This window comes from Strix uralensis, chromosome 4, assembly GCF_047716275.1.
Source record: "Strix uralensis isolate ZFMK-TIS-50842 chromosome 4, bStrUra1, whole genome shotgun sequence".
In the NCBI taxonomy this organism is placed as follows: Eukaryota; Metazoa; Chordata; class Aves; order Strigiformes; family Strigidae; genus Strix; species Strix uralensis.
Genome location: NC_133975.1, coordinates 109,642,440 through 109,655,341, shown reverse-complemented (window position 1 = coordinate 109,655,341; position 12,902 = coordinate 109,642,440). Strand labels below are relative to the sequence as shown.

General features: G+C 37.5%; 1 protein-coding gene across 8 annotated transcripts in view; it reads right to left on the bottom strand.

The window, feature by feature from the left end:
- Positions 1 to 12,902, bottom strand: part of NRXN3 (neurexin 3) — a 1,036,119-nt gene that overhangs the window by 250,738 nt on the left and 772,479 nt on the right. For all 8 annotated transcript variants that reach the window (XM_074868521.1, XM_074868522.1, XM_074868525.1 and 5 more), the window contains one exon: positions 7,607 to 7,788. In XM_074868521.1, the coding sequence (XP_074724622.1) occupies positions 7,607 to 7,788 (182 nt within the window). The remainder of the gene's footprint in view (positions 1 to 7,606; positions 7,789 to 12,902) is intronic.

The following is a 12,902-nucleotide window of genomic DNA, read 5'->3' as shown; positions in this document are numbered from 1 at the left end:
CTTCTAATTAGGAGCATATTTTTTATTTCTGCACTTACACTGAAATGCCAAGGTCTGACTGACTTTGCAAGATGTACAACACTAAAATGAGTAGGTGTGTATCCTGAAAAAATGCTGTTAGTTCTGTCCAGTATACCAAATCATGATCATCTTATTAGAAGTCTGCTTCCTTGATGACGCAGCAAAGCTCTCTCTTTTAAATCAACAAAGGTAGTATATGTCGTTACCCATATCTTTAAGCCAGGCTTCACAAAATTACTCATGTAATTTCCCATTGATTCTTCCTCCATCCCCTGCAATTCTTAATTTTCACTTGCCATTGTCTAGCTGAACTCAGCTGTTCTGCAGAGCTGAAGCCCCAAGATTATTTTCAGGTTTGTGACTCTAATCAGGCTAACTTGTGGTCCAACTGGCAATTTTACCATTCATGCTAATATTGCCCTACCGGCTCTTTCTTCCATACCTCTAATCAGCTTCACAACCTTCAACAGCAACAGCAAAAGCACTAGGATCTATGCACAAACTGTCGCCAAGTGAGGACTTAATGCGTCCCTGTATCAAAGCACTGAGCTTCTTTGCTGCCTGAATGGAGCTAGGGATCTAAAATCCATCATCTGTAGCCACAGGACATCAGCACGCTATTTCCCGCACTGTTGCATTCAGCTACGTACATTCATTCATACACCTGGTTCAAACACTGGCAACAAAGCAGGGACTGGAGCTCAAAAGGTCATTCAGATAACTTGATGGGGCATAGTGCCAAATTGTGCCAGCCATAAACAGGCATGCTGGGGTGAGAAGCTCCTTAACCTTCAAAGGTTTAGTCACAACTCATGATCTCCTACCACAGAGACTCTTTCCCGAGAGCTAGTAGATAAAAATAGATGGACCATTCCTATGCATAATGTGAACTACTTCAAATGTACTAAAAATGTACTAAAAATGGATTTTATGCCTTTGGATAGGCTTTTTGTGAAGGAAATATCATTGTTATCCATATTAGCAATACATTGGTCTTCTGCTCACTTTCTTAGCTTTTGGTATTTAAATTAATTTAATTTTTTGTCAGCTATTTTCCCCACTTGTCCAGAAAAGCCAGAATTCTGGGCAGTTTTCTGTCCTCTTGCAAACAAGTTCAAGTAATCTAAAAATTTACCAGTCATTAACTAGAAATTACTTTTCTGTCTGAGGAAAAGTAGTAACTGACTATGCATATTGTTAATCTGCTTTGATGTTGATTAACACACATGCACTTAAATCATCTTCTTGTGACCAACATAAAGCCATGGAGCACTATTAAGATGCAAGCCTCAGCTGAAGATGACTGCCATCCTAAGCAGAAAGGAAGACATGACTTACAACATATATTTATTAATACAAATAATTATAGAAAGGAGGTAAGCACTTGTGATGTGCTCTGTGAGATCCTCAGAACCCATTTGCAATGCAATAGCTCAATGCCTGTTAGAGAGTCTCCTAAATTACCTGTTGTTGCTAGGGGACAGTACTACCACCCCAATCCTCGTGGTGCCAGCACTCTATCTAGCTCACACAGCTAAGCAGAAACCTACTCCATGGCACACAGTGGAGGTTCTCTTAGGGAGGCAGGATAACTTTTAAGGTACTGCAGTGTATGTATATATATGTGACATCTTAAATGAGGACTACCTTGCCAATCCCTGGTTACCTTAAATAACATGCAACTTGTTAGGTTAAGGGCATCCATAACTATTTAGTTGTAACTTCAAGAATTGACAAACCTCAGCTACAAATGTTTAGAGAAGATATATATGAAGAAATGAAAGAGACACTGCTGAATCTTCAGACACTAACATTAAATCAGAACCGTTCTCCCACTCCCTCATTCAGCTCATTTGCCATCTTGCCTGGAAGATTAGCAGTCATGGTTTCAAGTCTTCATGCGCATGTTAAACCACAGGTTGCACCTATTAAAGACAGTATATTCAGAAGTCTCTGCCAGAGAATTTATCCTTAACAGGAAGTTACATCCAGATAGTTTTTATGTGTGAATAATTACAAGAGACCTGCAGAATACTCCCTCAGGTATGTTGCTAGATTTTGTCTTGGTAGAAAATGTCTTTAGACAGCCTGTTCTTTTAGACCTTCTAAGGATCCAGACAGTATCATCTTTTGCTTGAAAGCTCATCCTAATTCCCTCCCCTTTCCAGGAGGCAGTCTAGCCACTCTCATTCATTAGCTGTTCACTTTCTCAGCTAAATGTGTTACACAAAATGTTGTCTCCTATACCCAGCCAGTCAGTAAACAAATTCTTGCTTCAACAAAGAAGCCTCTGCCCCACTTCACCTTTTGGTGATCCACTGGCATGTTTCAGCATAAAACATCTTTCACTGAATATATTCCATACCAATCTGTAGGGGTTCATAATTTGTATAAATGTAATTAGGAGAAATGTACACAGTTCTTTACTGTTTCTTGAATGAAATGAGACATGATAGGCATTAAACACTTTGGAACTGATAATTGCTTACAGGACACTGATGCTTAACCACTTCTGGTGTACTGCAAGAACTGTATGAAACTCAAAGACTCACTCTATACTGGTTAAAACCTGGAAAGGCAAGAATAATAGCACTATTCTGAATGCACATCAATGCAAACAAGATCAAGATATGGTGGAGTGAAATTACTTGTATTCACAAAAATTAAATTCAAACAAACAGAGTTCTATACAAGAATAAAAAGGAGTTCTAACATTGTGAAACACACACTTTAAGAGAAAACTGTAACTGTAAAGACAGTAAAGGCAGCTAAAAAAAGCAAAACACAAGACAGGAGACTAAAGCAGATCACCCACTTTTTTCATGGTTTCATGTTGACATACTGTCTGCAAAATAAAACAGGCTAGTCTTGAAACCCTCTTATTTCTACTGTCTTGGGGATAAAAATGTATCCCTTTTAATGTCCACTCTGAATTTGGCCTAAGAAAGGCTGAAATATTTTGCATCAAGGTGATTTTGGTTATAGAAAAGTAAAACAAACTGCTATTATATTTTGCCTCCATTTATTATCTCATTCTAGCCCTTAAGATATTTAGTTTATGATACATGCTCTGTGGTTATCCTTCCGCTGATTTCAATTCTTCTGCTACTTCTCTATCTGCTCTAATGACATGGCACTGCAGTTTTGGAGTGAGTCTCCAGGAGACTTTGTACAGAGGAGCCAGAATTGTCTCGACAACCATAAAGCTCAGGCACACACTTTGGCCAATCACAGTATAACTGAACAGATTTGGTCAAATGTACACATACATTTTCTTCCATTTATACTCATTCTCATTTAGCGATGCCACCTCTAACTCAGGGAAGACTTACTTTTTCTTATACTTATTGCTTAAGAATCAGAATATTCTATATCAAATCCTGGTGCTAAGTGATGGATCCCCATTAGCTTGGGTCTACTTAAGCAAAACTCCTTCCAAAATCACTAACATTTTTGCCCAAACCTAGAGTTTACTTTTTACAAGCAATTCAAAAATGGGACCGGTTTCACAACATCATTCTGAACAGCTAGATGTGAGATGACAGTTTACAATACACATCAACATGAAAGACTCCAGACTAAACCAGCAGTGCACATGGATGGGTGATTTCTCTCTCCATAGTCATCACAAGAATGATAATCATCACCTGCAGCTCTCTTCCTCTTCCCATGTGATCTCTATGAAGATTTTTGCATGTTGTAAATTACTAAATAGCTTTAGTAGTGTAAGGTGAATGAACATACAGAAACATCCAACCACAACTCATACATTTAGTCTTTTAAGCATCCGTTGTGGAAGGCAACTTTCTGGTACAGGTTTGGACTTGGTGCTTTGAATGAATTGTCAGGAAAAAAAAGTCTCATAGGAAGGGATTTGGTGCTTTCTTGGTGCTATAACAACACTCTCATTCCATGTGCTACAGTCTCTTCACACAAACACCTCATGCTTCGTATACAACATTGATCTGGATGGTATGCCATCCATTTTTGCAGGGCTACCAGTTTATACTTCATTGTAAATCAGGAGAGAAAATAGTTTCAGAGGCTGTAATTTTTTGTCATATAAAACAGTCACTTTAGTCAATAAATTTCCACAATATCTGGAAGACTCATAATTAAAAAATGAATCCAAACATATCAACCATAAATTAAACAAGCAAATATGTAACTTGTTAATAAGGTATCTTCTTTTGACTTTAAATTTTACAAATAGAAAGAGATTATAATGAACACTCCAGAACATACACAATATTAAAAAACAGGCAAACTACTAAAATGTCTTCTGAGCAGAGTATGAGCCACTTTACAATCTTTAAAATAGTATCAGATCTTGATAAACCATAGCCTATACTATGATTTTTGGAGTAAGTTTTAGTTTAGTGATATACTTTAGAAAACAATTATCACCAGCTGGCTTTTGTCACCTGTTATCACCAACAGAACACCCAGGGAAGGGTGAGGAGGTCAGAATCCAGCAAATAGCATCCAAAATAAAGTCTGTGACTGGAATATCCAGAAAGGCCACAGAAGAAGAGGCCTCCCCAATATAAATCCAGGAAAATCCTTGTCACTTTCATTATTATTAAATACAATTGCTCCTGAAAAAGTCAAGTTGCTAAATATACATAAAATAAATTACATTAACATTATTTTTCCCTGTTTTAATACCTATTTTCTCTTTCTCCTATGATATGATTTATGGCTTAAGTATTTGTGTTTTTAAAATTTAATTTTATTATCAATTTAATCTGCTTTCATAGCTCTGATGTACAAATTTATTTCTCCCATATTTTTATTAAAGTTTGATTCATGCTTTCTTGTTTCTCTTGACAGTTGAAATTGGCCTAATGGAAGGACAAGGTTTTGAAGAAAGGAATACAGACAGAGTCTTTGAACATGACAGCACGAAGCATGTGGGGACAGAGTCTTTGAACATGACAGTGCAAACCATGTGGTAGTTTTCAGGCAGTTACGAAAGATCTTGGTCCCATGGAAAGCTTGCATGCATTTTGCTAAGTAAGAGGTCCTATATGGTCTTGCATTTTAAATGCCATTTCAAGATGCGCCTTTCATTTCAGATTTTTGACTTTTTCCAAAATAATCCTGATGTAAGCTCACTTCTGTGACTTTGAACCATTAACAACAAAGTCTTACAGACATTCAAGAAGCCAATAACACTTTAAAAGTTCCTCTTCAACTTTTCTATTATGTATAACAGCGTGAATCTCAGACTACATGCTTTATTTGAACATTTAGGTAGAATCAGTGATCTATATGATGAACAGTAATACCATACCCAGAAGAGCACAGCAGCATGTCTTTGCTCCTCATGAATGACTGGCAAATCCTCCTAATCCATCCTGACCACAAAAGAACAAGTGAAATTAAAGCTGAACTAGTTCTATATTTGCTGCTAGTGAACATCTTCAGGGATAAAATTGGCCAAACTACACAGGAAGCAGTCAACAGAACTTTCAGCATTAATATCAACCACAATTAATAGCTTTGATTTAGATATCTGAAATAATCTGAAACTAGCATCATGCCATTCAGAGTAGTTTGAAGAAAATATATTGGGAGGAAGCAGAAAAACTTTCATTCCTATCCATTCCAAAACTGATTGAAAAGAGAAAGTCATTAATATTTTTGTTTTAAATGAATGCTTATGCTTCAGGTTCAATTTGTTTAATTTGTTTCAATCTATCCAGCAAAATTGGTTATAATGTTAAAAAAAATAATCACTCATTAAAAAGTTCAGATGGACTCATTTTTAAGGGTAGAGTTGATAATATTCAAGACCAAGATATAGAGAAAAACTATGTGCCTTCATCGTTAATGCTGAAAAGACTCACTTATCTTAATGCAGGATTAAAATTCCTTTTTCGTACTTGTATCCATTTCCCCTCTTCCTTCCACTGACTACCACAAAGAAAATCCTGGCTTCCATTTTCTCTGTAACATCCCATTAGGCAGCCAAGAGCAACAAGATCCCATCTTAGACTTCTTTCTCTAAGACTGAACAAATTCATATCTCTGCACCTCTCCTCACATGCCAGGCATACTGTTCTCCAGTTATTTAATAGCATTTTACACATGTTGTGTTATAATGTCTGAAGAATATACATTCTCTTGCTCAAACATATCCAACCACTTTTGCTTAATGCAAGTTATGGAATTCCAACCCATTAGGCTTAACATTGTTCACTTTCGCAAAGTCTTCTGGAGTTCTTTGTTTTTTAAGAAAGCAAGAAAAAGTGTTTTTCTTTAAAAAATGCCAGGATTTGATCTCACTTTCATTCCAGCACAAACCACAAAATTAATATTTGGATATATAGCAAAAAGAGAGAAACCAGAATTGGTGACAGTCTAATGGCTCAAGGCCATATTCTGACCCATTTAAACAAATCTGAATTTTACAATAAAATTAAAAATAAAACCACTTAAAATGCTGGCAACGAGTGCTAGCCCTGACCCTTGTTTCAGAACCACCCTGCAACATACCCAGTGCTTCAACATGATTCTGAACATGGCAAACTCCAGCAGCACATGAAGACCCTTGGTCACACACATAAGGTCTGTTTTGGCCCCTGGCATTCCTCCTGTTTGCTTATATCTTCAAGTTCCCCTGAAATGTCAACAGCTTCCCAGCTCATTCAAAACCTGCAAATGGCCCATTCCCCTTCCACTATGAATTAATGCATAAAACATTGGAAATAATCTAAGTATCAAGTAACAGGACCAGCTTCTACCTCTAGTAAACTTACTGGCTACTTTGTTTGCAAAGGAAAATAATGCAAACAACCTCTCCTCCTCCCAAAGTTCCACATGAAAGAACAAACTCCAAAAGTTTCCAGTTCTAGTATTCTAATTTTCTCAAACAATTTGACTCTCTATCATAGTAAATTTAAAACACAACATTACAGTAGCTACTAGGAAGAAAATTAACTCTATCCCAGCTGAAACCAGGACACTCTCCCTAAAGCCACCTTTACTCAAGTTTTCCTATAATATTTGCTCACACACAAAAAAGTTTATTTTCTTCTTGCAAAGCCATGTTGTGCTAACAACATAAAATTCTTATTCTTTTGAACTATCCTGCTAAAGAAAGCACCAGTTATATCAACTTGAGGATCTGTTCAGTTTTATCACTTAACTTTCTCAGTGAGGAAAAAACCCCTTATCACTTGATTTCATTCTTTGCCTTCTGAGAATAGTAATACTCTCCACCATAAATTCAGCTGTACTCAGGACTGTGCATATGTCACAGTAGATTAACACCGCTGAAAATTTTTTATACAATTTTTTAATAAATACTACTGCTATTGAATCTCATAAGGCTTTTTTGTTTGTTTGTTTGTCCCCCCCACCTTTCTTCTGGCACCAAGATTTGGTTGCCTGTGCATCCCATTCAGCAGTTCTACAAAACCCTAGAGAACTACATAAGGCAGGTTAATTTGATGAGTGGTGAAGATAGAAAAAGCGCAGAGTATGACACATGCTATTTTAGAGTAATAGTTTTCTTCAAATGCACATTCAGTTAACAAAAACCCAGGTCTGGCATAGACATGGGCCTTTCTATACTCACTATGTGCAGCTGCAGAAAATCACCAAGCCCAGGGGCACTGTCAATCCGAACAAGAATGCCATCCTTCACTGTTGTGCTGAAGCCCACAGCAAGACGGTCTGTCCTTGTGCTCGGTCTGTCATTAGCTGGCCAGGTGTAGAGGATGAGACCTCCACTCTTCCCAAATATATACGTGGCACCAGCTACAAAACACAAAACCAAAGAAAAAATTATTAGTTATCCATTTAATTTATTCATTTGTCAACTATGGTAATAATGCTGTAACTTCCAAGAGGAAGAAAATAAGTAAGAATATGCTTTCATTAGTTAAAGGGGTGAAACTAATGGCTCCTGCTGGCCAGGCTACTGATAGCACACAGAGAAGGCTCAAGGAAAACTGAGCCAACGATGGAAATACCGATTTCCAGACTCAACCAGGTAATAGAAGAGGACAACATGTACTAAAATCCTTCTATTTCATGACAAATGACACTGTGAGCCATTTTTGATAATGGAATTGATTCCATATGTGCTATAAGACATGCATGAAATGGTGCTTTAGATTGCCCTCTCCAACTTCTCACATGTATTCTTCCTTCTAAAAAACTGAAGTTTTCCTTCATAGAGCAATGGCTCTGGAATGCTAGACACTTTTTCTGACGGAAGGAGATAAGAAGGTGAAACAGCTTTTTATCAGACTAAACATATCTGCTCATTCACCATTATCCTTGCACCATTAGACTTGCTAACAAACAATGTAATTTCTTCTTTAGGGAAAGTTCATCCTTCAGGTGAACTCATCCTCAAGACTCACAATCATTTCCAAGGTGCATGTGTGTTATTCAGAACACCCTCATCTTCCTACACACATCACAGCAGGGGAACTACAAGCAAATAAGCAAGCTTCCTCTTAAAGTATAAATCACTCAAGAAATTTCTTCTGTATAAAACCTGATGAAGTACATTTTATTAGTTCCTAAATAAAGAAAAGCAGCATTTAAGATAAAGATAAGTGAAGAGCTTATCAAGAGCAAATGATTCCATTATATCCCAGACAATGCCAGATAGGACACTGCTGTTCAGAGAGGGAAAAAACAAGCCACACCTATTTCAGAAGGATAGGATTCAATCTTATCTGGGGATTCAAAGGGAATATTTGGCAGCTCTCCTTAAGGTTGGACTTGTCTTCAGCTGAAGACTATTCACACATAGTGCGAGCCTATCATTTTGTCAACACTATCTAAGACTTTGGGATATCTAGTCCACATATTTCCAGCATCGTTTGTCTTTACAGTGAGCCTGGGAATTTGTTCCTTGACCTTGTTTTTAAGGACAACACCAAACCTCTCCAAAGCTGAACACTGTCCTCCCACATTCACAAAGGCCTTCTGAGCTAGGCAAGACAGACACGCAAGTGAGGAATTGTCACAGATGAGGAAGCTGAGAAGCAAAAGCGTTTGGTGTTCACATTCAGACTTGGACTCAACACTCTGAGTTAGGAGCAGGATTTTATAACTCAGCAGTTATAAAATCAGCCCCTGAGCTTCTTGGAAAATATGGCTAAAATTACTGTTCTAGACCCAAATCTACAATCAGGCCAGGAACAACAATGCTTCAGCCACTTATTACAACTCATTTTCTGAGCACTATTACAATGGGTCACAAGCTACAGAATAGTAAGCAAAAATAATCAGCTCCCATTACTGCACCAGAGCTGAAATATCTGTAGAAAGTACAGGCAATTACTGGGTACATTTGCTAATCTGAGTGAAACTACAACTGATGATCTCTTTTTTTTTTTTCCCCCACTATATACCAACCAGCAACATGTATCAAGCAACCTTCAACAGATTAAATGTAGTTAGATACAGAAACAGATGAGATCATATACAGATAACTTCTACACTTGCCTAAAAAGCTGCAGCTCCACTAAAGCTCTTTATGACCTGAATCCCAAATAAATACAACACATTAGTAGAAATAATTGATACACTTCACCCTTGCTTGGAAGTCTTCCTCTAGACATCTCAGCACACATTACCAAAACAGGCATCAAAAGTTCAGGCACACAGAAGGGAAATGACTCAATGACAGAGTGAAAATGAATCCATGCTTCCTTTCTTCCAGGTCTGTGCATACCCACCAGAACATGCCCTCAGTAAATTCAAACAAATGTATCTGAAATCAGGGGTAGATAAAAAATTTCACTCATAATTCTGAATTAACAAAAGAGCACACTGGCATTCTGGAACTGTGCACATATGTCGTTTCAGTTTCAGAAACATTAATTTTGCAGACTTAACTCTATCTCCTCATTCAACTTTGAACTCAAGACAGAGGGTGCACGACTATTGCAAAATATGTAGAAATAGGTTTTGTTTGTCTGTTTAAAAACATCCCCAACTGCATCTGTAACCTCTTGGTTAGAGAGATAGTGGAGATGACTGTGTAGGGAATTATCTATGTCTTCCCCCATGCACAGGTATATCAACAGCTCGCTATAAACTACATTACAAATATCCTCCTTCAGTTTATCAGTTTGTTCTAAAAGTTGTGTGTATTTGCGTTACAGACTAAAACAAGGCATAGCAACGTGTTATGCAAAACAAGATAAATTTACTCATTTTTCGTGGCTTCATAGATTAAAACCCACTTTTATTCTCACTTGAATTACAAGTTCTCCTTTTCCTTGTACTAGTTATCAGGTCTTTCAGCAGCAAAGACAAGCCTGGAAGAGAGTTCTTCACTATTTATGAAGACAGATGATTTCTTTGCCTCTCTAGGAGCCATTTGGCTGCAGGTAGAGCATGTCAGTGCTCCTATGAGTGCCAATTAGAACCAATTATGTCTTCATAGGCCTGTCATGGGACTGTTTAACAGAGCTCATTTTCTCCTCACAGAACACAGATTTTGCTTCTAGGCCTAACCTGAAGATATTCAGTACTTTGGGCTTCTGCTCAAAGAACGTTCAGATGCAACAACCAGATCAGCACTGCCCAAACTAACCTGTTAACAGAAGCCTGGTGGCCAGCAGTTGTTTCCTTATTGTCCAGGTCAGGATTATCTGCATAATGACAAATGGGCCACTTGCTTTACCTATGTGTAGCTGAACACATGACAATTTGTTGTGTACATCAAGGTCCCTTCCCTTCCCTGCCTTTTTGAGGGTATACAGAATACCCATTGCTTAGTCTGGAAAGAGATGGCATATTAACATTCTGCCAGTACCACTTTTTTCCCCAAATTATGAATGAAATAGTCACTTCATTCTGAAAACACAAGGTGCAAACATCAAATAAAAGTGGAATAGGAAGGATAACAAGAGTTGCTACCACACCGATCACATTAAAAAAAAAAAAACAACAAACCTAAAAATCCCGCCCCCCCAAACCACCAAAAAACCTGAAATGCAACACAAACACACTTGACTTGAATGCTTCTATATGACTGCAGCAACCATGAGTTTATGGAGTTTGAAACTTGAAGAGAATTGAACAAGGCAAACAGTAGAATTACAGCCCTGGGCTTCAGGAAAGGAGATTTCAGCTTCACCAGAACTTGTCAAGGCCTGAACAACTCTATCTGGTTAACATTGCTTTAGGCTGGTGTAAGTGAGCTGGTTGGACTAATTTACCTCCAGTGGTCCCTTCCAATCTTAAATCAATAACTATCCTTTCTTTGTGGTGTTGCAGAGAATTGTAGGCTAATTGGATCCTAATGAGGAACTCGGTCAAAAAAAAGCTGATGACATGAAAGTCTGTTCAGCTTGAGATCTTCTCATTGCACCTAAGCTTTGTTACAGATCTCTTTATTGCACAAAAACACATTTTTTTTTCCAAGACACTTTCTATTCAAGACAGACAATGGATAATACACTGTTAATGAGCAGCCACTTGATATTTATTTTTTCCTCATTGTTCAAGGTTTAGTTATGTACATCCTTTAATAAATACAACACCAATTGTGTCCTGAAAATAGGAAACTCTGAGGGACTGATTAATTCCATTGTATTTTATTGTTACAGTGTTTCACCACTTCAACTATATAATGCTAACTTCAACCTTTACTGTGCAAAATAATAATAAGAAAAAAAAATAAAATCAAAGACAGGAGGACACAAAATTATTTCCCCAGTCAGCTGTGAGAAATCCCACTTCTCACAGTGCCCTGGGCCAGATTTACTCTACCAACACGTGAGAACAAATGGGAACAGTATATGATCAGCTACTCTACTGGGATGCTGTGTGCAGAATTTGGTCAGCATTGGGAGCTCAGAGAAGTGAAGAAATATATGGTGAGGGAACACTCCTTACAGATTTAAGCTACTAGGATGCCATTGGGTGTTTAGCATACACAAAGCTTATAACCTCATAAACTTATAGTTTGGCAGAGTGGCAGTTGACTTCTCCCAGAAATGATGTAACATGTAACTATAACTTAGAGCTTTGGTGTTTAGAGAATTAAACATCAGAGAGATGGATATGTTGCAACACACATGACAGTGCTGGTATTTAAAGTCTGCATATCTATCTTAGGCAAATTGTGTATTTGCTAGTTATATTCATGGACAGAGCTGTTAGATTATTCAGTTTCAGTCAAAACAAAATAGTTTGAGGCAAACACTCATGGAAAATTCCTAACAGAAATGTTATAAGCAATGTTATAAGCCACAGCAAATAAAGCCTCCTAATGAGTTGTGCTAAGAAACATTTAGTTGAAGTTGGCACCACCACCTATAATTTTAAATCAGTTATCACTGCTTCCTCATCATCACCCAAAGACTCCAAAAACCTATCTTAAGGAATAGTATCCTTCAGTCAACATAGTACAAGTACAGCAGCTGTATCCTGCCTAAAACTAATCCTGTAAAGCAGTAGAAAACATGTCTGTCACATATGCACAAGACAGAACTTCTTTTGTGATTTAGGTAGCCTGTGAATCTCCCCACAATAAATATTCTATTGCAAAGTCTCTGTTTTCATCTACTAAGCCATCACCAGCCCACTTTGCCTCAGCTACAGCACAGCACAAACACTCATTTCCCTGTGGCCAGGAAAACACAACATTTGGCAGGTATTATAACAATGTTTATACATTGAAGGGTTAACTGCAGCAAATCTGCACTGGGATATAAGTATAAGTTTAACATACTACAAATGTTACAGTTCAGATTTTTACAACTAAAAGGTACCTTTAAGATTAAAATTATGAAGAACACAGCCCAATTTCAAAGCCAAATAATTACTTGTGTTAACACCAAAATTTATGAGCATGGTCCCACATCCCTTCATGACAACATTGTTGTGGGCAAAACAAC